The sequence below is a fragment of the Epinephelus fuscoguttatus genome, linkage group LG13, assembly GCF_011397635.1.
Source record: "Epinephelus fuscoguttatus linkage group LG13, E.fuscoguttatus.final_Chr_v1".
In the NCBI taxonomy this organism is placed as follows: Eukaryota; Metazoa; Chordata; class Actinopteri; order Perciformes; family Serranidae; genus Epinephelus; species Epinephelus fuscoguttatus.
Window position 1 is genome coordinate 41,495,796 of NC_064764.1, and position 26,920 is coordinate 41,522,715.

At 44.8% G+C, this 26,920-nt stretch overlaps 1 protein-coding gene across 1 annotated transcript; it reads left to right on the plus strand.

Moving 5' to 3' along the window:
* Nucleotides 1–325: 325 nt before the first annotated feature.
* On the plus strand, nt 326–24,246 carry rif1 (replication timing regulatory factor 1). The gene is made up of 31 exons (XM_049593928.1): nt 326–418; nt 1,031–1,079; nt 2,443–2,578; nt 2,681–2,759; nt 2,863–2,959; nt 3,053–3,183; nt 3,465–3,559; nt 3,769–3,958; nt 4,840–4,932; nt 5,270–5,408; nt 5,503–5,654; nt 6,383–6,497; nt 6,616–6,792; nt 6,902–7,012; nt 7,698–7,760; nt 8,888–8,988; nt 10,681–10,767; nt 10,862–10,935; nt 13,707–13,887; nt 14,313–14,420; nt 14,523–14,672; nt 14,963–15,062; nt 15,146–15,435; nt 15,525–15,727; nt 15,910–16,003; nt 16,100–16,231; nt 16,919–17,061; nt 17,159–17,248; nt 17,340–17,394; nt 20,273–22,879; nt 24,241–24,246. Exons 3-31 carry the CDS (start codon nt 2,463–2,465, stop codon nt 24,244–24,246), a joined length of 5,979 nt encoding a protein of 1,992 aa, XP_049449885.1. The 5' UTR covers nt 326–418; nt 1,031–1,079; nt 2,443–2,462.
* Nucleotides 24,247–26,920: the final 2,674 nt, after the last annotated feature.

Sequence of the window (26,920 nt, forward strand, 5' to 3'; positions counted from 1 at the left end):
CATGCCTTCTGCCTTAGAGAGTAGTATTCTACCTTTTAATGACAGGTCTCTTTGAAGCCATTGATTAAGTTTTTCTTTGGTTCTTTCTAAAATTGGGATAAAATTCAGTTTACATCTGTCTTTCTGTTTTTTTGTTATAACTATCTCCAGATAGGTGACTCTTTCCTTAACTGGAATATTACAGACAGAGGATTTAATTATTATTATTATTGTTATAATACTTTTCGGTCGCATCTCTGGCAGCCTGCTGTTTCCCTTATAAGGTAAAAGGGGCGAGCCCGGTTGTGACGTAGCGGGGTCAAAGGTAATTTTGTACGTCGGCGTGGTGGTTTGGCGCCAGCAATTTCGCGGGGCAAGAGGAGCACAAGAGAAGAAGGAAGCTAAAATAGTGACGACAAAGAGCTGGAGACAGACACCAGTAAGCGAACTGGGCTGTGGTGTTGTACTGGTTTGAATGGTGTGTGTGTGTCGCTGCTGCTTCCTGCGCTTCGTCCTCAACTCCGAGGTGAGCCGTCACTGTGTGTGTGTGTGTGTGTGTGTGTGTATGTGTATGTGTGTGTGTGTCGAAAGTGTAAATATTTGTTCGCTAGCTTTGTTTATTTTGTGACTGGTGTGTGTAAATAACTCGGGCAGGTGCACCGGGAGGTGAGCCGGTGTCACCCCGGTGTCACCTCGCTGTCTCCCCGCTGTTAGCGCACTTTTTCGCGCAGGAAACTTTCCCAGCTCCAGACCCGAACACGTTAGCATGCTAGCTAACTTTAAGCTAGTTACCGTTAGCATGCTGCTGGCTAGTGCTGCCCGACAAGATGCGTTCACTGACTCGGTCCCTGAGTAGTTACACGTGTGAAATCATGCTGTGGTGATGAAGCTGTGTTGTTTACACCTGGACACACCTGACGGGCCTGCTTTGGTTCCTCTGTGTGTGCGAGAGGAAGCTGCTAACTGGGACTGATGGCCTGTGTGTCCACACACACACACACACACACACACCCATCAGTAACCTTTGTCTTCATGTGTCTCATGTTTGCAGCTCTGGATACAGTGGAGGGTGAAGGCTGCTCCACATAAATCTCTCTGAGGTGAGCTATAGCATGCTGTCTGTCTGTCTGTCTGTCTGCTAAGTCATCGTCTGGGTGGTGTTTATGAGGAGCTGATGTAAACCACTGATCAGTCTGAGCAGGCACAATGAGCAAACACAGGCCACACACTTAACTGATGCTGAACAGCAACCTGCTCCAGAGCGGGTTAAGTTAAGAGTACCTGATCACAGCCTGTCAACACCGCGACGTCTGTCCAATCAGATCACTGAAGAAAAAAGTATCCTTAGTGTTGTCACGGTACCAAAATTGGGACCCACGGTACGATACTAGTGAAAGTATCATGGTTCTGAGTAGTATCAGGATACCACAGCGAAGCGATGCCTTTTGTCATTTATAAAAAGATAAATCACTTTTCTATAATACATCAATGATATTTCAATGGAATAAATTACTTACTGACTTATTCATACTTCAAAAACAGCATCAATCAGTGATTAACATAGGGGGGATCAAAATAAAATAAATAAATAAAATAAAAATCAACCAGCCACCCTCCTCCCCTGACAAGTAAAGAACAGTCCCTTCATAAGTAAAGAACAGTCCCTAAAGTGCGGTGAGGTTTGTGGACCGTTACCTGCCACACACAGAGAAATGTGAATGGCTCGTTTCTCCTCTGACACGTCACATACCTGTGTGCCGCCACGGCTGGGCTGTCCAGGTACTACTGGGCAGTCGTGACACCAACGAAAGAGGAAATTATTGGACCTGGAGCCGGACTTCTCGGTCACCGGTAAACCGCGTTATCTTGCGGTGGCCATAGTGCTCCGCCATATTCCTGTCCGTGACCCCCGTTCAACCCACAACTGGCAGGATTCGCCTCGAAGTGTTTTCATTTGGTTTAATGCAGTCGTCTTACATGCTGATCGCTGCTCCTCTCGTTAATGTTAATCTCTGGGTGATGGCGCCAGTCAGTATTCACAGTATACGTCATCTTCACCTCACAGATGGAATTATTTAGACATTAGATTAAATTTGTGAAGATGAATTAGTACAAGTTAACTTCAGCTCGTGCCACACTGACCTCGCAGTTGACTTCCACCTCTTTTGTTATGCCAACATCATGTTACAAACAAACATTTACATAATCGATTATCGACATTTATAATACGGCATCGATTCACGATGACCCACTGTACCGTTGAGCGGCAGCCGCCCCAGAAGCTGGAATCCGGAAATATTGCCTCTTTTCCTACCACAAAATTACACACAGATTATCAGATGAGTTGGCTCTTTGGTTCTGTGTTTCTTGACTTTGATCGGACTCGTCCTGCTCTTTCTCCCCTTTGTCCAACATGTCCTCTGTCCTCCCTTCTCCTAACTCCGTTCTGTGTGTCTCTTAAAGCCTTGAGGACGTGAGTAATAATGATGGCGACCGCAGAGCCTCCAAGCAGCTCCAGCTTCCTTCCTTTGCTAGAGTCTCTGGAGGACAACGCTGCTGGACAGTCCGAGCAGACAGACGCCTACCTCACCATCGCAAAGTACGTTAACCGTCCTTGTCTTTGACTGTCCTCTGAACATGTCCGAGTCCCTGTTAGAGTATGAGTCAAAGAGTCAGATAATAATTTGCTTTTCCTCTCCAGTCGGCTCAGTGGAGAAGACGGCCGACAGTTTCTCCCTGCAGTTGAAAAGCACTTTTCTCGTCTGGGTAAAGTCATCTTGGTGAGTTGTTTAGACATCGTTAACACGTGTGACATATTCACATTAAAGCTCTGGATGTCTGTGACACATAACTCTGTTCTCGTCTCCTGTTTTTCATTCCCAGGCTCACATCACCAGTCCGAACGCAGAGCTGAGCCAAGCTGCCCTGCAAGCTTTAGGATTCTGTGTGTATCATTCTCACGTCGTCTCTGGAGTGCCTGGTGCGTTCATCTACATATATTTGACATCATTAATTTCAGATGTGATTTTATTGTGTAGGAGCGAGGTTGATTCTGTTTTCATTTGTTTTCCAGAAACGTTTGCAGCAGAAATCCTCTCAGCACTTTGCTCCCTGGTGGTGAAGTCGACAGATAAGAACACATGCACTAGAGCATTATGGGTCATCTCCAAACAGAACTTTCCTCCAGAGGTGGTCGGCAAAAAGGTGAGCGTCAGCAGAGGGATCACCCTCCAGTTATCTTAGGGGCAGATTGACCTGGGAGGAAAGTCATTGCATAGTGAACCCTGGTCATAGGTCAGCCCTGGCACAGAGAGAAAACGGACAACATCAGAGTTCATCAATACTGCAGTCTTTTATAATTTAGCCTCGTGGCTCGTTTAATACTGGGTTCTGTACCCATCCCTCGGCAGTGGTGGTGGGTTTTTTAGGGGTGAAAGGTGTCACATTACTGCTGTAGTATGATTCATGTTGCTTCACACTCCCAGGTGCCGTCTATACTGGGAACACTGGAGAGTGTGTGGAGCAGAGAGGACATCCAGTCTGTGGTGATGGAGCACGAAGCCTTAAACGTTATCATCAGGTAAAAGAACACTTGGTCATGTTATAAATGTATGATAGATACATGTGGACATTTTTGGCTCTGATGGTTTTTTTGTGACTTTGTGATTACAGGACTGTTCACACTGTATGACACTGAATAGTAGAGAAGGACTTTGTGTATGTTGTGACGTCCTTGCTGATGTGCTGACTATGATCTGAGTCGATTGTGATGTTTCCTGGTATTTTCAGGATGCTGGAGCAGGTCCCGGCCCAGATGGGCGATGGAGCGCTGCGGTGGGCGAAGCTCATCATCCCGTTGGTGGTCCACTCTGCCTCCAAGGTGCGTCTGCGAGCCGCAGCAGCTATGGAGATGGGCATGCCTCTGCTGCTGGAGAAACAGATGGAGGTGGCTGCTATCATGGAACCAATGATGTCCTCGGTGAGTATCTGTGTGCGTCAGTAACAGTAGCGATTGTCTTATTTGTATCATCGCTGAATGATAATTGAAGGTGCGATCAACACATTGCAAAAGAAAAAACATTTTATTTCCACCCACCATCAGGGTCTGAAATTATCTCCCACCAAGCACCTGATGTGGTAGATTTGCTGTGCGGTGAGGCGGCTGTCCGCCACACCTGCAGATTTATGTTTGTACCAGAACAGTCATGTAAAAAAAAAAAAACTATACTGAACATCTTTATCGCAGTTTGGTGTCATTTACGGTTGCGCTGCATTGTCATGTGTTGGAGATTGATGCTCACACAGGAACTGACCTCATGGTGCGTTCACATGCACCTCATAAACTTGGTAAACTCTACTCACATGGATATAAAGGTTGTTAAATAGTTTATATTTTTTCTATTTGTTGAAATACGAACATCTGCCGTTACTCTTTTGTTTTTTCACTACACCATTTTTAGTAATTAGATGCAAAAATCACAACAATATGGCGGACATTTTAAATAAGCAGATCTTTAAAAACTAGTTTATGTGGCGTTTATGAGTGATTTACGAGAACTTGCCATATTTACCAGTTTTCCTGTACTTTGAATTTTCTCTTCAGTAAATACACGATTTACGAACAGTTCAGACCTGTTAGAGGATTTGCAGCTAGGTTTGCTGTTGTACAAAATAAAAGTTTATCACTCATGGATTGCATCAGTGTAGAGATTTTGAGTTTGAAAATGATAAAGGATGCATGAATATTCAGCATGCATGATTTACTCGCACCACCAGTCTTCTTCTCATTGAACACCTGCGAAGAGTTAAAGGAAACGAGCACTTTAAGTAACTCTGACGATCCTTTGTTTGTCTTCACAGAAACTGATCCCAGAACTGCAGAAGCTTTTCATGTCCAAGAATGAAACCAACGTCCTGAAGCTCTGGCCTTTATTTGTGAAACTGCTCGGGAAGGTAAAGTGTAAACGTGTGCATGTTCAGTCTCTGAAATAATAGCAGATGAACGTTTGACTAAAAAACTAATCACTTGTGAATTTGTAGTAAGGCCGACAGAGGCAGTTTTTAAAAAAAAAAAAAAAAAAAGTCTGTCCCAGTTTCTCAGAGTCAAACATGATGTCTTCAGATGTCTTTATTTATCCGATCAATAGAGCAAAGTCTTACTCCTTCCAGTATGCAGAGAAGAGAAGAAGAGACTAAAGATCTGTGTTTGAGATGAACTAAAGGTCTGACAGTTCTCAGACAGATATTTTCAGTCACATCAAAGTGATTTAAAAATGTATTTCCTGCCCAGTTGCTGCACAGAGGAGGCCCCTTCATCAACTCTCTGCTGCATCTGGAGGAACTTGGTTTCCGCAGCTCCTCCCCGACCATCAAGAAGATCGCCTTCATCGCCTGGAAGAGCCTCATAGATAACTTCGCCCTCAACCCAGGTGAGGCCTCCACTCTCTGCTCCCAGTTTGTTTCCCTCAGACTTTATGTCTGTGTCTCATAACTGAATTTTTATTCTCTTGTCAACCTCTGAAGACATCCTGTGCAGCGCCAAACGTATGAAGCTCCTGATGCAGCCGCTCACATCCATCAACGTCAGGACGGAGGTCCTGCTGCTCACCAAGGTGGAGGTCTGGTGGTACCTGGTGGTCCAACTGGGGCCCAACCTGTCCCCCAACTTTGACCAGGTTAGATGCTTTAATTATTAGCCAGTCTGCATCAGCAAAACCAAGACAAAGATCTCACATCATATTCATTATCTGTCGGAATGATTAAAAATATTAAGGAGTTATTCACTGTGGGCTCCGAGCTGAGTCTCACATCGTCGCACTGTTGGCTGTGATTGCACCTTTTTGCTGTCCTGGCTTCTTGACTTGTCAAAGCAAAGTAGGGGCAAATCTTTGGGGGATTTTGAGGAAGGCTGTTGCAAGTGTTAAGTAAAAGATGTGTTTATTTGTTTTGATGGTGCTGCATGAAGCAGACATACTGACAGTCTCACTGTAAAGTCTCAGCTAAATGGGTCAAAACTGAGTTAAATGTGTGTTCAGGCTTATTATACACATACAGAGTTTGAGTAGTATGAAGGGACGACTGGATCAATATGTGAAATTAATCAATATTGTTTTTGCTTCATTTCCTCTTTGTTCAAAATCCCTGAGTCTTGCATTTGAGAAGGGTCTGTCTGAACCATTATAATTCTGCATCAAGTGAAAAAACGTACCCACCTAGTTGCGCTCTCAGGTCCCAGAGTTTTGCACTGATGGATTTAATGTGATGAAGTACTCGGCGATGACTAGTGCCACTGCAAAATAGTGTCAGGAGGGAATTTTTTTTTGTTGGGTCAGGGACATTTGACCTGTTGAGTTAGTACTGACTGTGGTGTACTGCAGGGTGAAACATATTTGTCTCTCTGCAGGTTTCTGTTCCTCTGCTCCAGTGCACCATCGGCTCCGACGCCTCATCAGTCCCGAGCACCCCCTCCAGAGCGGGCGCTCAGAATGGTGCTGTCACACCCAGCACACCCAAGACTGGTATGTGTATACATCCACCTCCCTCCACCCAGACACATCATTCCCCTGCAGCATATGACACACTCGATCATCTTGAAGGAGACTGTAACGTGTTGGTTTTTTTGTCCTCCTGTTACAGCCACTCCAGGCTTCAACAGCACCGCCAATTCGTCTCGGTTGAGCCTGAACTCCAGCGTCCAGGTCCCCACCTCCTTCCCCTCCATCCAGCTCCTGGGCCTGGAGATGCTGCTTCACTATTTCCTGGGACCAGAGGTCATCGCCGCAGCAGCAAAGAACAAACTCGTCCTGAGTCTTGGTGAGAGTCAGAGCTGCACAGCGCCAGCTCATACATGATGCTGTAACAGCCATGTGCACTGACTTGCTCTGTTTCCCACATGAGCCAGACTCTCTTTTTTTCTTCCCAGAGCCCCTGAACCACCTGCTCCTCTCTGGTGCGTCCTCTTTCACTAAACACGCTGCTGTGCTGACGTCCAGTATCAGAGATGGATTCATCAACGTCGGCAAAGACGCATCAGGTAAACGTCACAGTTTTACTGGACGGAGCTGATTGAATTTCCAGTTTTCTAAACAGTTAATGGAATATCCTCTCTTCCTCCTCCTGTCAGTGTTTGGCAGAACGTCAGTCATTGTTGCTCGAGTTGATTGAAGCCAGTGTCATTGCCAAGAGCTCCACATAAACTGTAGGAGGCCGTTGTTGTGTAAATGCTCAAGAGTTCACAAATATGGAAACAGCTGTTCTTGACAATTATTGACTGAGTCGTAGAAGAAATGAAAAAATATCATTAGTGGGCTGATTGAAGAGAATCAGTAAGTGGGTTTTACGTGCACATTTGTCAAACCAAAGCAGGCCAGCCAATGACTGTTAAAAATTTTGCACGACAAAGACATCAGGCAGGGAAAGTATGAGGGATGAGGGGAGATCAGTGCTCGTAGCACCTTGTTGTTGTGTCCAAACCAGTTGTGTTCAAAGTCTGACTGCTACTGAAACGTCAAAGTATGTTAGTTTCTGTAAAAGACTTCTTTTCATCACTGATGATATGCAAGCCTTGTTCAAACATGTGGGTACTGACTACTGATCACGTGTCTGTAAATCAGGTTATCTCTGTGTGCTCTCAGATTTCCTGCTTTTACATCTTTAACCTAAAACCTGCCGTCCTGAGTGCATGAAAACTAATGGTTCAAACTCTTCTTCTCCGACAGATTCTCTTCTGGCCCTCACTTGGACGAATCTTGTCCGGTTTGTCAACTTAACAATAGAGTCTGGTGAGTACTTGAATCTTAAGTCATCTTGATCACACGTGATATGAGGAGCACAGCCAAAGGAATGCAAATCCATGTTATGCACATGATCCATGTTTATATCAAATATTCAGTCAAACATCGGAGTTTTTCTGCTCTCCAGTCACTAACATGCACAGTTGTGGTTACATTTTTATAAGCAGCTGTTGTAGCATCAGACTCCTCGTTTAAGTTTGCACACACTGTTTGGAAAATATTTGTCGTTAGAAAAGCTGCTGCTCTCTGGGCTGATTTTCTTTGTCAGCATTTTATACTTGAGTCTTAACACAAAAGTGATCTGTGAATGAGCGACCTCTGCCAGTTTACTGAGTTTATAAAGATGGTTTGAGAATGTGCTGTAGTGCCAGAAGTCCTTATTTAGAATTGATTAGATGCTAAAACCTTTCTCATTTGTCTTGTTTATTGTTGTGCCTCGTCAGGGCTTGAAATGCCATATGCAAAGTAGTGAACGTAAAATTTGAGCTGTGGACACGATTCTCTGAGAAACCCTTCAGATGTTCCTTTGACTGTTTAAAGTTTCACTGTACATTACTGTAGTTTTGTTTGGATCTGGACACAGCTTTTGCAGAACTGCAGATAAAGAAGGACAAATAACACAAAATGGTGCAGTACAAAAAAAAGTCAGTGCATGTAATTCTAAGAAGATAATCTTTGATTACTTGCAAATTCCAGCAATGAAATGAAGGGACAAACAGAGCAATGGCTCCACTGCTTTATGTTTTAATCGATAATGATCTCAGCTGTTATTGTGGCTGCTGCTCAGCAGTGTGGGGATCTTAAAGTTGTGGTTCCCGCCTCGTAGCTCCACATAGAGCACTCTGATTGGGTCTGGGATCTGTCATTTGAGAGGAGGACCAGTGAGACCTCGTCCTTGTCTCCTGCCTGACCCACTCACACTGTCACATCAGTTTAAGTCAGAGCGGTCGGATCCTCGTGGTCTGGACTGCTGTGAAGAGACAAACACACTGAGGGGTCCGTCCCCGATGATGACTCTCTTCTATTACATTAACATTTCATTCTCACAGTATAAAAGAGGAGGAATGTGTTTGCATTTGTATTTCTCTGTATTGATGAGTTTAATCTGTCAGTAGGCAGTAAGAAGGACCGTCAGGGTGGTGAAGTGCTGACGCTGATGCTTCAGGCTCTGCAGAGCATCGTCACCTCAGAAGCTCTGCCTGCAGACAAAGTTCTGGTAAGACTGAGATCAGAAACCTTCAAGTCTGCCTCATCTTTCATGTCCCTGACTCACTGTATACACTCACTCAGTAACTACAGAAACAAAAGAAATGAAAAGCAGTACACAGAAAACCCCCCGACAAGTATGAGGTCATGGTGTGTTTAAAAAATCAAGGCAAATTTTCCTAATGTGACATCTGTCTTGTTGGCTACAGAAACACGAAAGTGTTCAACAGTATTAACAAAAAGACAGTGGGGCAGTTTTTCTGGAGCAAGATCTTTTAGTAGACCGGTATCATCTTTACTTAGTCCGTCAGGGATTTGTCAAAGATAACATTAAACATTGTACTACTAATAAAACCCAATGTTTTTGGAGATGATAGTTGCTACTTCCTTTCACAGAGTCTGAATAGAAGACCAAAACCAAAAAAACATGTGAACAGTCGACCATTATTTCTCCACATTCCCTCCAGCATCATGTTCAGACTTGTGTTTGGGCATGACGAAAGAGCGAATCAGGTTTTTCCAGCAGAAGTTTGAGACCATTTCTCCATGATGATTTCTTTATTAGTTTACTGTTTCAGTGACTCTTGAACAACTTGTCTTGCTGCTTTAAAGCTGGGGTCGACACAATTATGGGGAAGGCAAAAAACAAAACAAAAGAACAGCAAATGCACCCTCTTCCCATCAGCTCTCTCTGTCTTAAGCCTCCGGACGACCATGGACATATGCATGCACTTCACACAGTAAGACACTGGTTTATTTAATCTGATTTCATTGTAGAGTTCCACGCAGCTTATTCACTCAGCCCCTCCTCATCCTGCTCACTCTCTGTTTATCGGACGACATCCGAGACAAGAGTTAGCTGCTAACCACCCCACAGTCCCTCTTCAGACAGCAGTGGTTGACAGTTGAAGCGGCCTGAATTCGGCCAGTGCAAACCATCCCAGTGCTGGGTGCCATAGCAGACTAATGCCCAGTGGTTGTACTGGTTTTAACCTGTGTAACAGCAGCAACAGAAAGTTTGCTCCCTGCTTTCCTCCTGGCGAGGTGGTCTGTAGCAGTGGGGAGTGAGTCGGAGGACACACTCTGATTCGAGGCTCTAGCTAACGTTTACTACAGTTGGCAGCCTTTGGCTCCAGTTAGCAGAATGCTAAACTGTTAGCAACATTTTCCCTCCATCTCTGAAACATTTTGCTGATGTTGATGAGCGTTTCACTTCGTTTATTGTCAGACTCTGTTTTTGATCAGTCCATCTTCCATTTTCGTGTTGCTCTGCAGTGTAGGCAGTTGTTGCCAATACTGAACAGCAACCTTCTCTGCAGGATTCTCCTCCGATGAATCAGGCTTTCACCAAAGACACATGCACGCCCATCTGCATTTGTAGACCAGCCAATAGGAACGCAGGCTCTCTGAAATGACCTGTGATTGTCTGAAGTCTCCCAACGTTGGCTAGATTTTCTAAAGCCTGAAAACAGAGCCAGGAGGAGCAGCGTTTTCTCTCAGACCTGTTAAATTACAATATGCTCAAAGTTTATGATGGAGCTTTTGCCCAGTGACACCAAAATGAAACTGCCTACCCCGGCTTTAAACCAAAAATTTGAATATCTTTGAATTGTATTGTTCTGTTGCTGTTTAATAGAAGTTGTTGAAATGTTTAAAACCCAAATATCTCTGCTCCCCCTGACTGTTAAATCCTCTCCCTCAGATTCTGTTCGAGGCCACAGTGAAAGGTATTCCTCAGAGAGTTCTCGGCTCGGCCTCCTATCAAGTGGGGAAGATGGATGTGCTGAATGTGAGTGCGTCTCTCTCCACCGTCAGACACATATTCATATTCAGTTTTTTATGGAAATGCTTATAAAGAGGACGCTTTGTGTTTCCTTCCTCAGGGAACGCCGGCTCTGTTCCTCATCCTCCTGCTCTACAACAGCAGCATGCTGGCAGCGTACATAGAGGACGAGAGGTGAGTCTGATGTTTATTCATTTATTCATGTGAGATTTAATCTGAGCTCACAGCTGGAGTTTGTAAGAGAAGAGGGGAAATCTATTCTCACATGGGTCATGATTCCCTCTTGAGCCTGAACATTCCTTATGATTGAACCACGGGATGGTGAAACGTAACGGTTGTCAACATGTGCACGGTGTTTAAGTTCTGAGCGAGTCTACGATGACTGAGCGTGAGCGACCACAGATGGATCCAATCCAACCGGGCACCCCCTGGTTTAACAGCGTATGGAAGCAATTCGGCCTTTATGAAACTGAGGAGAGATGAGAGATGGACGAGTGCTGCACTGTACGAACTAATATATTTTTGGGAACATAGACATTAGACGCCATATTTCACATTTCCAGCCACTGTTGGAAAACAGCTGGTTGAAGTTGCTGCTCCGTCACACTTCAGTTTGTTTTCTTGTTCCTTCTTTGCAGCACTGGGAAATATCTTCCAGTTGACACATCTCTTTATTTTGTTTTAATAAAAGACAATGGAAGTAAATAAATCTGCTTCTTGGTGAGAAATAAATATATCATAGAAATGAAAAATTTTGATGCACCAAGATGTGTTCATAGTGGCATCGCAGCCGTCTGAGTCAGAATCATGAGGTGTGTGTGGATCAGAGCATGTGAGCAGAGCGGGTGAAAATTTTCGCTCCTCGCTCGCAGACCTGTCACTTTGCGCCGTTCGTCCGCTCTGCTGGGTTGTGCGCATTCTTCGCTCCGCTCCACTCGCTCACCACTCCGCTAAAAAAAACTGCGTCGTACTACCCTAACCTGTAATCTTCTATTCACAAATAAAACATGAGCTTGGTAGATTCTCCGGGGAAGCCCTCTCCCCGCAGTTAGGGGCCGTTCTCCACGTTACCGCTGTCGGCAGGGTGAAAATAAGTCAAAGTGTGGAGGAGATGGACCGGGTTAAGCGGACAACCTCCGGGGAAGCCCTCTCGCCTCTCCCCGCAGTTAGGGACTGTTCTGCAAGGTACTGCTGCTTCTCTTCTCAGTTTCTTTTCTGAAGTACACAGTAAACTCCGTAGTTTTGAAAGAAAATAGTGTGGGTGTGCGCAGGTGCAAAGATGCCTTCTGGGTGGGGCATGAGCGACCGGCGCAAAATTGGATATGGCTCCGCTCCACCTTTTTTTTAAAAAAAAAAAAAAAAAAAATAGCTGCTCCTCGCTCAACACAAAATCCTTCCGCTCCCCGCTCCGCTCACATACTGTGGTGTGGATGGATTATTGAATGGGCCGACCAGGCACAAGCCCTGGTGTTTGGTGCCCCCCTGACCTTCACCTGCAAAATGTTACTCAAATTAACACATAGCAAGATCAAAATGCACAAAACTACAAAGAGACACAAAATGACCTCAAAGAGACACTTGACCCCTAAAGTAAGACATAGGACCAAGAAAACATGTAAAACAATTACAAAAAAGAAGCACAACTACCATAAAGTCTGTGTAGTGCTCCTGTGCAGGACTGGTGGTAGGGCCTTTTGCATGTCTTTGCCCATTGTCACGTAGTCTGCCCATGTATGTTAGGGCTGCTCGATTATGGAAAAAAATCATAATCAGGAGTTTGGCCCCCGATATGTGCGCGCACACACAGACCAACCTCTCTCGCTCTCCCTCTGCCATTTTCTGCACACTGTTTTTGAAATCTTCCTTGATCACCTGCCCCTGCATTATTCGTAGTTCACCTACTTGACTGGCTCGTGGAGTGAAGAGAAGAGAGGAGGGGGTGGTACTGCGCATGCACGGCTTCCGTAGAAGACGAAATAACATCTCCGGGTGTCCGTGACCAAAATTCGTTTACCCTCGATTTCATTAATTTTGAAATCGTTTGACCTCAAAATCGTAATTGCAATCACCAGACGATTAATTGCAGAGCCTGAATGCATGTAGAGATTCCCACCTCCGGTAGTTTAGTTTGGTTTCTCCAGACCAAAGCAAAAAGATCTGTTGTTGCATTTTAGTTTTAGTTTGTAGTCTGTAAACAGCTGCCATTAAACAGTTTTGGTAAATGTCATTCTGCATCATCACTGCTACAGACCTTCAGTCCACTGACAGAGAGCGAGTCATGTTCAGTGCACCTGAAACGATTACACACACTTCTGATTTTAGATGCACAGTAACACATGGTCCATTAATAACTCCATTACACTCCAGTGTGATTAATATTTATGATTAAATGTCAAGTTGTTACAATCTTGGACTCAAGTTTACCACAGTTACAGGAAAACCACCCATGAACAGTGTTTTAATGTGTTAGTGACAGTTTCCCAAACACGATCAGTTTTTCACTTCATGATCAAACTGCATGTCTGAAGCTGGTTCTCATCATAATTTAGTGTCGTTGTCCTGATAGTCATATATTCAACAGTATTTAACCAGTGAGCTGCTGTTCGTCAGAATAACTGATAATCGTTGCACAGCACTGTTACATCATTCAACCTGTGGAGAGTAGTGTTGTCATGGATTATTGTTTGGTGTCCTCTGGTGGTGTAACTGTAAACTACAGGATGAGTTTGACTAAAAGGAATACTTCACCCCCTTAAATAGTCATTTGTGTATCAGTTACTCACCTGTGTTAGGTTTAATTTGAAACTAAAGAACCTGCATGTCTTCACAGTGAACGAAGAATCCAAAAACATCTTAAAGCTGTATAAAATATTTTTTGTGTTTATGGCGTTCTGCGGCTTCATGAATATGTTTCATGTTCTGACTTGATGTCTTTCCATCTGCAGGTTTTTTCAGTGCCTTCAGACGCTGGTGAGCTGCGGTCTGTCGGGCCCCACTTCCCCTCTGGCATTTGGGGAGGCGGTGCTGGGCGCCATCGGACGCAGTGCTGCGTCTGTGCAGAACAAGGAGCAGCTGTGGAGGATGTGGAGCGTGGTGGTCAGCTCGCTCACTGACATCATCACACAGGTAGGCAGAGACCTGGGGGGAGTTGTTGAACATGAGTCTGAGTTTCGAATTTTGTCTAACTCAAGCTGATCAACTTTGGTGTCATGATCAGTCGATATTTTGTATTGATTCATGAGGGCGAAATGAACCTTCAGCAGTAATTGATATCTGAGTTATGAAGAGAAATTTGAGGTGACGAGGGCCGCCTGGCATCGGGAGTTTGGAGGGAGTACAGGGGATAAAATTGCCCCCAAAAAAACAGTTGGGGGGAAAAAACCACCAAAACACTCGACCCTGCTGTGAATCTGCAGCAGATTGAGTGTACCACAAAACATTGGAGTAGCTGCTTCCTGCAGGGTGATGCGTTTCCTCTGACAGCCTTGTAACGTGAGCGTGCCAGCAGAGCACTACATTAACTCAACATTTTCAATCACTTCTTTTTACAGTCGAACGAGGTCAACCAAGGAGACGCTCTGGAGCACAACTTCAGCGCCATGCACTCTGCACTGATGTTCCCCGTCACACACCTGCTACATGGCGCACCGCTACAGCAGGTCTGTTGATCATTACACTGTCAACCTCTGTTGGTTTGTCCAGAATCCTGTTTTCACTTTAACCAACGGGCCTGATTGAGACCGCTGTGCTGCTTTGTTCAGGCGGCCCAGAAGTCGATGCTGTCTTCATGGTCGAAGCTGTACAAAGTGTTCGCCCGCTGCTCTGCGCTGGTGGTCACAGCTGAGGAGAACATCTGCTGCGAGGAGCTCTGTGCAAAGATGACAGCAGCAGTAGAGAAAGATGCTCTGATGGTGAGTGGAAGACAGAAAAACTGCTGTCACGGTGAAGCAACTGTGAGCACAGTGATATTATTTCTGTAGTTTATTTAACCAGAAAAAACTCTTAAGATTAAAAATCTGTAAAAATAGTTGTAATAATATATTAATGAAATGCTTCTGTGATATAAAATGACACTGCAATAATAGATTTTGGCAATTTGACGAATCTCCCGCCCCTGGTTGCTTTTTAAAACTGGTAAACGTGTATGTTTTAAATGTTTTGAAAACCTGCTTTAAGATATCGGTGCTGTCTGATCCTTCAGGTTCCTTCGACATTAAATGCAGTTGCCAGTATCCTCCAGGTCGTGGTGGAGTGTGTGGACTTCTCCCCGTACACGCCTCACTTTCAGCAGAAGCTCAAGTGTAAGAAGTAAAGCTGACCTCATCAGTCCTCATATTTAGATTAAATGGAGACTTTAATCTTGTTACCCTTCTGTTTCCTCCAGCTCCTCACACTCCAGTAAACTGGATGAAAAAGAGGAACAAGGTCCTGGGGAATCTGTCCACCTTCCAGTCCCTGCTGGTCCAATGTCTGGAGGTTTATCTGGAGGCGCCGGAGGCCTCGTCTGAAGCCACAGGACTCGCCCTGGTCTCCATCCTGTCTGCTCTCTTCTCCAATCTCGTTCTCGCCAACACTGTCAAGGAAGCTCTGACGTCTCTGATCCAACCTCTCACCCTCTTCTACAAACAAGCAGCCAGCGAAACGTCAAAATTCTCCTCACAGCTCCTGGGAAAGGTGGGATTCATGTCAGATGGATGCACGGTTTTTTTAAGCATTTTTACCTTGAAGCATTTTAAACCTTTTTCCCTTTTGTTCTCCTGCAGTTGGAGAAACTTCTCAGTGATGTTCTCGGCTGCCTGCAGACCCGCTCCACTCTGGTGTACGACGACGAGCTGCTGGCTCTGCTTTCTCCTCTGCTCTGTGTGTTGTTTCCTCACAAGAGCAAGCACCTCCGCACCTCCGTCACCCAGTTCTGGAACTCCACCTTTGCCAACTCAGTCAGCCTCACTTACCCCGAAGAGATCAGGTGAAAATGTCCAGCTTATATTGTTGTCAGGTTTTCTGCAGGTGTGGCTCAGTGTTTGTCTCTAAGATCATGCTAACATACGGCTGTAGTGGAATGCAACAAAGAGAAAAGATTTTATTTTATGACAGACCAAATAAAGAGGAAATTACAGCAGTCTCATAGTTGCCATTTCCTTTCCACAGACCAATACTGAGCCAAGTGAAACTTAACACCCCGATCATCCTTCCTAGCTTCGAGGCTGTCAGTGTTCCTGATGAGCTCAGTGGACAATACTCAGTGAGTAGCTGTTACCTGTTCAGTGTCGTGGTCTGAGCTACATTCACTGCTCTCTCTGTTCTTATTATCTGTGGCTGATGCTGTTTGTGTCTTCAGAGTGACAGTTCCCAGTTGGAGACGAATCTCAGTGGGATGCCGGTGTCATCTGTGGGGAAGAGGGACTCTCTGCTGGGAAAAGCTGCTGAGCTGAAGGACAGGAGCTCCACCAAGACGTCCAAACCAGTTGCTGTAAGTTTCGACTTGGACCAGACCAGGTTTCATGAGGGACATGTCATTATTATTGTATGTACTAAATATCTGTCTGGGTCTGGCGTAGCAACAGAAAGTTTGCTTTCACTCAACTCTGCAGCAGCTGCTCCTCTAATCCATCGATCCGATCAGCTCTTATTGATCTGACCACAGATGATTGTAAGGAAGTCTTGAGTGTTACGTGCAACTGCTAAGGGGAAAAGTAGAAGTCATGACAAGTTCAGCCTGTGTTGCATTCACGGACCCACAAAAACCTCAAATCAGAGATGGACACAGAATGATCACAAAGGGACACACAAACACTAGAAAAAAGGACAAAGTCTGCTGATCTGCCCCCTCGTCCTTTGTCAGCTAATGCCACACATAGAACCAGTGTCTGACCTTTTTCTGTCGGCACTCTTCATTTGTTGACAGGTCTGACAATGATTTTCTTTTCCAGTTTCTTTGCCACCGGCAACATGAATGTCTTTAAGATGGAGTTCTATAAAAGATGTTTACCTTGTTTATGTAATGTTTAGGTAACATGGGAAATCTGCCATTCTCCAAATGAAGAAAATGTTTTGTAACTATGCAAAGGCAGTTACTGCTTGTTCTACTAGTCTGTTTTTCTTTGTTTCTAATTGCTCATCATCTGGCCACTGGTTTCCATTGTGTTCCCATAAACAGACAAAGCTGGACTTCGGCTCTCCAAAGCCTCCTCGCAGAGAAGTTTTGGAGGAAGAAGCCTCCATCGACTTTGTCTTCATTCCTCCTGAGACGAAGGAGCGCGTTCTGACGGAGCACCAGAAGGAGGTGAAGAGGACTAAAAGGTCAGATTTGGCTTTTTGACTGTTTGTCTGTCAGAAAACACATTAATAAAGTGTCCATGCTGACTTGTGTAGAGCTAATGTTGTCTTTGGCACACAGGGTGGACATCCCCGCCATGTACAACAACCTTGATGCTTCTCTGGATACGACAGTTTTCACCCAGTACACACAGAGCCAAGAAGACTCTCAGTAAGTTATGAGCTCCCAGAATCAAGATAAATCCCCACTCTCTCATTTAAAAACGCAGCGTCTACATTACAAACCTGTTTTTTCCCCACAGAGACAACGTGGCAACCCAACAAGCTGACAAGGTCACCACAGAGGCTCCTGAAAAGGTAATAAAACACACATCCACATCACGGGTGAAAAACAAAATCAACACTGGCAGGAGAGACTCTGCTGGGAGCTGCTTCTGTCCTGTTTTTATTCTGATGGGACAAAAACTCCTTCTACATTGTTAGTGGCAGAGACCACGTGTTTCAGTCATAAATTCATTAATGGTACAGAAATCATTTGGAGCATGAATTGTGGCAGAGACAGGATTGTGCACCGGTTTGCACACTCCAAAGGACCTTTTGGGATGAAGTCATGCTTGATATGCTTTATCAAACACACGCTAACTCGTATGACACCTAGCAATATCCAGAAGAGAGGTGGCAGCAGGCAAAGCGTGGTTATGACAAATCTTTTTCTTGCCAGCTACGCCCCTCTAACTCTTCGTGGGGGATCCTGAGGAGTTCCAAGCCACATGTGTAATCTCTCCAGTATGTTCTGGGTCTGAACCAAAGTGTCCTTACAGTTGGACGTGACCAGTATACCTCCCCATGAGACATCCAGGAGGCATTCTGATGTCATTGAGGGGGGTGTTTGTTGTGTTACACAACTTTTTAATCAGTTACGGTAACTCTCACAGTGCATGGGGGGAAAAAAAACAATAAATGATCAACATGAACATGTTTAATGGAGGTTGGATACAGTTTAAATACTCAGGACTTAATAGCCCTGTCTCTCCAGGCCCTCTGTAGGACACAGTTACAGTTTATAATACAAAAGCCAAAAAGCACCAATTGCGTAAATGTAAACACAGTTATGAACATGAATAACTAATACCAAAAAAGAAACTGAACTTACTGCATAAAACCAGAATGTTAGGGTGTGGTTTCATGATACTGTTATTATTTAACAAGGATAAAAAAGAAACAAAAAGGGGGACACAAGGGGACCTAAATTCACCTTAAACAAATGAAGAACATACAGGTGTAATACATACCATCCAACTTTCCTGTCATTTCAAAAACTACTCTTGTTGCAGTCTAATAGAAAAACTAATCCTTTCCATCTGAAAGATATCACATATATATATATATATATATAAAAACCAATCCAGTTATCAACTGTAGGTGTTGCTGGTTTTAGCCACCTTCTGATAGCTGCACTTAGGATCCAAAATAAATGTCTCTCATGAGAGGTAACATTGTCCAAAGGCAGGGTGCCCAAATATAGGGTCTCTTGTTTAAATCTATACTGTTGGCAAAACTGTATGAAGCTCCTGCCAGAAGGGAATTAATGATGGGCAAAGCCAGAATCTGTGATAAAGACCAGCACTGAAGAACTCAGTCAGTACGTTTACATGGACAGTTTAATTCCACTTTTAATCGGAATGAAAGGCCATTCCGATTAAAAGTGGTCATGTAAACGGATCAATCAATCATTCCGATTGAAAATTAAATCGGATTAAAGGGGATGATTTATTCTGTTTGTCATTCTGAATGAAAGAATTTTGTGTGCATGTGTACACTCATTCCTCTTTAAGTTCATTCCGGTCTTTCCACTCATGCTCGTTTCCTTGCCCTTCTGGCACAATGACGTATATAGCGCGCATAGCAACAGGCTGAGATAGAGCAGTCGGACTCGTTGCACTGACCGGTTTCCATTCACCACAGCACGGTCTTCTACCTCCCTTCTCCTGCTCAACAGACGAAGCATTAGCAGAACAAGGTTGTTGTCGTACTGCTGCTTCAAGAATATAAGCAAAACACGCCCGAAAAAGACACTAAGAACGGCGTCGTCAAGCATCTTGTTATCCGGAGCGAGGACTACAGTGTTTTCTTCCGGTAAACGTAAACACGTAACATCCACCCCGCCCCCTATCCAATCAGAAACCTTCCCTGCCCCAAACCTTGTGCGGACCCAAATAAAGGCGATTGAACTGATCTCCGTGTAAACCCTCATTCAGAATGAGTATTTCTCATGTAAACTACCTGGAAAGACTTTAATTCCGAATGATTTCATTCAGATTTATGTCATTCTGAGTGAGAAGCCACCCATTGTCTCCTGCAGTTTGAACCTTTGAGATAGTGACTCTTGAACTGCAGTAATGAAGAACCTGATAAGGGTTTTTTTTTTTTTTTTTCATCAAAACTCAAAGATGCTGAACTGTTATACCTTGGTTTAAGCCAAGGTAGTTACATTTTGGTAGTTGCAAATACCTATAAAGTCTTAAGATGGTTTTTTGATTTGAGTCCTCACATGAGGACATCTTGACCAATTTTACTAATAGTAACAAGATAAGACGCTGTTGAAAGTAGTGAAAGTACTCTTTTGAAGACACTGGGACTTTATTGTCTCGTTTAAGGACATTTAGGACTTGATTATTGTGGACAGTGTTTCATTTTTTATACTTATAATGTCCTACTGATCCCAAATAGCTAGGAGGAATTAGAAATGCAAATCAAACAAAAGTTCAAGTCTCAGGAGGATGTTTAAAAGTAGATGTTGTTTCTACTTTCAACCTGAAATATGGGCTTTTCGTTTGGGTATGTACCTCTTCCACAGCCTCTTATTACATTTTATACATGTCCAAAGAATGGCCCTTAAACATGAGTAATACCAGCATATCCCAAGTCTTTACCAGAAAATAGAACATTTGCAGTAAGGCCTAATTGGGATTATCCAAACCAGATTTTCTGTTTATGTAACCTGTGTCAAATTCTCAATATTTGGACAACCAGTGAAATATTAGTGTGCATGTAGTCAATGGCGTATGAGCACATTATCTTTATGGTGTGCTCTTTCCCACACAGATTTGAAATTAGGTTATACTCTGCAAACAATGCATGTTAACACCTTAAAGCATCAGTTTTTGCCCTGATCTGACATCTTTCTGTACATCTTTGCAGACAGATTTAGTCACTTTTATTTGTTTTCCCTCAGGTTCCTCAGGAAGATGTGGAAAAAGAGAGAGACTCTGAAGTTCTAACAAAAGACACTCAAGACTATGCCAGCCCAAAAACAGTAGAGAACATTCCAGAAAACCAGGAGCAGGAAAAGGTGATCCCTGAGTCAGCAGACGTTTCGATGGAGGATGATGTCAAGAGTGACAATAGATCAGAAGACTTGGAAATGCAGTCTAAAGAAGGCACCAGTCCTAACATCTCTGGCTCTTCAGATTTAATCTCAGGGACTCCCCAGAAACCCAGTAGTCGGCGTCAGTCCTTTATCACACTGGAGACGTATGCTGAGGGAAAACCTGCCAGTCCAAGCAGTGCGTCTACGTTCACAGGTCCCCTCTTAAAGACCTCCAACAGCCAAGAACGCTCTAAAACCAATAGGAAATCGTCCTCTCGGGCTTCTCGGACATCCACTGGTCCAAACTCTCAGGATTCACAGTCCTCTCAGACAGGAAAAACAAACTCACAATGTCCTTCAATAGATGCCCTTGAGTCCCCTGTAAGGCCAAAAGACTCTGGGATAAGAAGTGAGCCAGTAAGACTAACTGAGAGACTGCCCAGTGACCCAACAGAGGATGAAGATGTTATCCCGGACACCCAGACTGAACTGGAGTCCAAGGAAAGTACAAAACTGGCTTCCTCAGTGGAAATGAAGCCGTCAAGCCAGGAAGAGGAGTGTGAGCAGAGTCTGGATGATTCTCAGTTGTCCCAGACTTCTCCAGGCGAACCCAGGCGGTCTGGACGCAACAGAGTCAAACCCCTATTGCCTGGAGAGGACCCTGAGGAACGGGAAGAAAAGTACAATGTGGTGAAAAGGAGGCGTTCTGGAGAGGAACCTAAAAGTGATTCTCCACAACTGAGCTCAATGGCAAGTAAACCAAACACTAGAGGTAAGCTGGCTGCTGAGGAGGAGAGTAGCAGAATACGAACAAGGGCTCGGAGTGACAAGATCGAGTTGAGCCAGACCAACTCTCAGGGTAGAGCGCACAAGAAGATGAGACTGTACAGCAGCTCACAGGAATTCCTTGATAAACCTGAACTCAGAAGGAGAAGCGCCAGAGAGTCCAGCCAGACTGACTCGCAGTCAAGCATGCAGTCTGATCATGAAAGCCAGTCAAAGGGTCGGCAGAGACGGCAGAGCAAGGTGTCAGTGGAGAACAAGGAGGAGGGTGGAATGAAGACAAAGGTGTTGCCTGAAAAGGAAGAATCCAGCCAAACTGCCAAAAATGAGCGAGTGAAACAAGCCGAAAAGGAGGATGATATGCCAAAAAGAGATTCTCAAATGATCACTTTGTCCCCTCAAACTGGTAGCAGATCCCAAGAGGTTGAGATTGTAGAACAGGCTGAAAAAGGTGCCAATAAGCTGAAGGAAGATTCTCAAACAATCACTCCTTCCCCTCAAACTGGTGGCAAATCCCAAAAGGTTGAGATTATAGAACAGGCTGATGCCGATAAACTGAAGGAAGATTCTCAAATGATCACTCCTTCTCCTCAAACTGGCAGCAGATCCCAAGAGGTTGAGATTGTAGAACAGGCTGAAAAATGTGCTAATAAGCTGAAGGAAGATTCTCAAACAGTCACTCCTTCACCTCAAACTGGTGGCAAATCCCAAGAGGTTGAGATTGTAGAACAGGCTGATGCCGATAAATTGAAAGAAGATTCTCAAACAATTACTCCTTCAACTCAAACTAGTGGCAAATCCCAAAAGGTTGAGGTTATAGAACAGGCTGAAAAAGACTCTGATAAGATGAAGAAAGCTTCTCAAATTATCTCTTCTTCTCCTCAAAGTGTTGGCCAATCCCAAGAAGTTGAACTTATAGAAAAGACCAACGAGGAAAAGAGAGATTCTCAGATAGCCACTTCTTTGACAAATGACAATTCCCAAGGTAGAAACACAACAGTCAAGTTGGCGAATGAATCAGGGGTCAAAGACGAACACAAGACAAGTGAAGAAACTTATGACATCCTTAGCCAAGAGGATTCTCAAGGTATCACACCTTCATCCTCTGATAGCCAGACTCGACGTAGATCCAGAAGAAGCAAGGCATCATCTGAGGCAGAGTCTGAAGATAAAGGTGAAAATAAAGACTCATTAGGAAGGACCAGGTCTCATTCGCAGGCAGCCTCGTCAGCTGCTGGTCAGGCAGAGGCTAGAGTTAGAGGTAGGCCCAGAAGGAGCAAGGTACAAGAGGATCTTTCTCAGTCAAGTCCTAGCAAGACCCCAGAGAGTTCTCAGTCATTAGATGCTGCAGGATCATCAGAGTCCTCCCAAGGCAAGGGCAGATACTCAAGACGAAGATCCTCCCAAGCGTTAGTATCCAGCGTAGAGTCCTCGGAGTCCGAATCCTCAGAGGCCAAAGAAAATTCCCAAGTGCCCAAAAAGAGAGGCAGGAAACCTCGAGCGTCTCTTCCAAGTCCTCTCACCATTGACCCTAAAGACGGCAAAATTAAAATAGTAAAGGATGATTCTGGTTCTGCTCAAAAGGCAGATTCACAAAGCATAGAAGCTGAAACAGATTTAGAGGATTCACAGTTAACCCAAGATTTGCAGGCTTCTGAATTGCTCCAGGTTACGCCCAACACTGAGGATGTGTGTGTGTGTGTGTGTGTGTGTGTGTGTGTGTGTGTGTGTGTGTGTGAGGGAGAGAGAGGCGTGTGAGCGTAGCAAGATGGCGGCTGTGACGCAGCAAGCTACGTCACGCTATGGCGGCTCGCCAAGAAAGCACGCGACTCAGAAAAAGGAGGGGAGCCGGTAGAGAGGGAAGTTCGAATTGCTCGGCTCCAAGCGTAGGTTAGTGGAAGAGAGGAAGAGAGAAAGGGAAGCACTCAGCAGTGTGGTCACGCAGGCGGTATTGAGATGCAGTAACCCGTCTGTGTTACGCAGAGACGCGCTCGGCTCAGCTGGTGAGCGGCGTGAATCTGGACATTGAACCAACACAGCCGAAGTACTGATCAATCCCGCGTGTGGGGCGACACAATAGCGGTCCGACGAGGTCGGATCACTACGACATTACAAGCAGACACAAACGGGTAGGAGAATAACAGACAGCAGCAACACAGGCAATATTTTTACAATATCAATGCAGCCAAAATCGGACGCGGCGGTCCGTATCAACAAGCCCTTACAAACTTAAAAAGAAAACACACACTAACTACTATCTGCCCAGAGCTAAAGCCTCTTACTGTTGCAGAAGGTGGAGTGATGTGTCGGTCGTTCCTCGTAAGGCCCTTTGTTACGGCAGAGGTGAAGTGGTTAGCGGCTCACAGCGGCTAACGGGTCCTCGGCGAGGGGGCAAGTCTCTGGCGAGGCGAGTTAATTCCGGCTCGTAGCGGGGAATCACTCGGGGAAAGAAGGGGGCCCTTGTCCTTCTTCTTGAAGCAGGCAGTCCTTGTTATCTACCAAACTTTGCATCCGCGGGCATCCGGGTGAGAGGGTCAATCCGTGGTCTCAGACCGGCTGCTCTGTGTTCCTCGGCGCACAGAGTGAGGGAGAGGAGAGGAGATCAGCTCGACCAGCGAGGGAAATCCGTAGGCCTAAAACGCGTCTAACTGTGCACAGTAACTCTTTCTAAAGCGTTCGCCACGTGGGACGAGTTGCTAAGCTTTAGGAACAGTTGTGGGTACTTCTATTAGCTATGAGGATCACAGCCAGAAGCGTTTCCCTCAGGTACGCTCTGTGATGATATACCCCGGCGTGACGTCACCGGTGCGGGGTTGGCCGTGGCGGATTTCACCCAATGGGAGCTGTGTATTTCAGGGGACCTCTGCTGGTCAGCTGGGGTGCTGTGTTGGGGTTGAATCAGCTGATTCACACAGAGAATGGGGGTTGACTGATTCCTTTGTTCTTTTGGGCGCCAACATGTGGTCTCAGGCTTTGATTGTTACATGTAGGCCCAAAAGTTTATGGATAAAGTGTAGGCCTTTGTTATAAATCCTTGTACGGCACAACAGATGTAAAAGTGGAATTGATATTAACAAACTCTAAATGTCAGGCTCTCCCTCTCAGAATTTAAATGTCATATTTCTGTCTGCAGCGATGGCACTGATGGACGAGCCCGTCCCTGCAGACGGGAGGCCAGAGCAGGACGGCTCCAGGAATAAGACACCTGACACGCCGGCCGGAGAGCAGAGAGCTGATGGACCGCTGCAGTCAGAGGTGGAGGCGCTCAGCGGCAGGATGACGCCACTAGAACTCAGTTACTGCTCCCCGCAGCAGCTCGTCCAGATTCACGATCAGCTGGGAGGCATGATGAGGCGCGTGGTCGTGGAGCTGGAGACACGTCTCTGCCAGACAGAAGGAAAGCCCTGAAGAGACGACGCTTGTGCTGATCAGACGGATACACAGGTGTTACAGGAACGTGCAGAGACCTCAGCCTCGTCTCACCTCAGATTTTTCTTTACTTAAGGTGTTTTTAATAAATGCTAGCAGCACTTATTTCCATCTGTAGCTCCAGCTGTTGGATAGTTTATTTGATTTTAAGAAACACACAAAGGGAAGCACAGTCACACTATTTACTACAATTTCTAAACTGTGTGAAAAGACAATTTTAGTAGTTGTATTCTGGACATGGACGGTATTTTCCTACGGTCCTATAGACTGTTATAAAGGGCGGACGTACGGCTACGGATGTAGAAGAAAAATGTTTCTCTCCACAGGCTGTTCCACTTTTGTACATATGCTTTGTCTCATGTGGTTTAAATTCTCCATGTGCCTGTTTTTAGGTTGTTTACGATCATCAGTGCTCTTGTACATTTTGTAGGATTTTTTTTTTTAGTTTTAAATCTTTTCTGTCCTTTCACTTTAACATCTTACTGCATTTTTAAAGTCCTGACTATAGGTGGTAGTGGACAGTCTGCACTCGGTGTGGTTTTAAATACTTCAATAAAAGACAGAACTTTTCATGGTTGTTAACATTTTTAAGGTCTTTGTTCAACGTGCAAACATCAGGTCAGAACGAAGAGGGACCCCCTTTACTCTCCGTTTAAAATGCACCTCATATCTAGATCTGATTTAACCTGATTACACTTACACCTGTGTCTCCAGTGTCCTCACAGAGATCCAATCTCTCTCTCTGTCAGGACTGGTTGTAGCTGTTCTTCACAACTTGCTCAGCCATCACCTCATAAATGGTTCAGGTTGTATCTAAATTGCAGAATTTTACTTTGGACCAAACTGAAAGCACATGTGCCCCTTTTCGACAGCCATGGTTTGGTTTGGGCCGTCAGCCGAGCACAGCAGGGATTTGCGTCTCCATTTCATGATGACTGCTCATCCTGAGTGATGTTTAAAAGCAGCGAGCTGATCCACGGCTGAAGTCTGTTATTGTTGCTGCAGGAGTTTTTCCATCACACAGCAGGGCAGGTAAAAGAAGTTTACCTGTTGGAGGTGAGCTGTCTGAAGCTCTTCGGTATCGTCATCCTGTGGCTATTTCTGATTTCACTCTTCCTCCCTGCCGTATCATTAGACTTGTTTTTATAGAAGAAAAGCTGCTGACAAAGTTGTGCTAATTCAGTGATAAACACATTTAATTTCCTGTAGACTCTTCACAATAAAAGTTCTATTTTTATGTAAAAACTTTAATTGTGAAGCAGCAAAATAAGGAAATGTTGAGTTTTCGGCTGATGGCGAACATGAAACAGTAAAAAAATAAATCAGATATCTAAAGTACAATCAGGACGCAGGAGAGAAACTAAACTCCAAACCACAGAGATTCAGTCAGAAGCTACAGACGTACTGAGAGCTGAACACAAAGAGACTTTAAAAGACACCTGTCTCTGGTGAGTGGAGTCACGCAACAAGCACGCCTTGTTTGGGTCGTGGGATTGCTGTGGTCAGTGAGACATCTCTGCTATTTGCTTGAGTGCTGGTGGCTCGGCGTCTGGACCTACTCCTGAGAAGGACCATCTCTGGCGCGGCTTGGCGTGGCACGGTGCGTCTAAACTGACAATGGAAATACAAATTGGTGCAGCCAAGAGTGACAATGGAAAAAGGTGTAAATGGGCACAGACACGATATCAACCTTTTGTATATAGACAGAGTAGAACTAATTGTTTTAAACAGAATTTTCCAGCAAGCATTACAGCAAACCGTCTGCGTGTTACAGTTAAACCTAACCACGGAGGAACATTTCACTTCCACTACTTCTCACTGTAGAAGGAAACACCAACTGTTGTCGCAGAGATGTGCTTGTTGTTAGAATAAAACACAAATAATCTAACAGTTTTGAAAACATTTAACCAAAACTAAAATGTTTCAGGTTGTCTCACACCACACGGCACCATACTGGTAAAAAAACACTTCTGAGCATTTAAAAGAAGAGGTTGGGACAATCATTTCAAATCACATCAGAAGACGACCAAGTGTAAAATATTCTGCACATCTGTAACGACCACCCTTCTGTGCAGACAGGAAGGGACAACAACCCAGAGGAGCTTCATTTCTTAGCTGGTGTCCATCCTGGCATTGTAGGCGTCTAACTGTGCGTTGAGTTCTGCTACCACCATGGCCACCCCGACCTCTTCCTCCAGCACCACCTGAACCACGTCCCCCACCATCAGTGGCAAACGGTGTTCTGAAACACCACCCCCTTCATAGGAGCAGGACGGTGCCATGTACAACTATCTGCAAGAG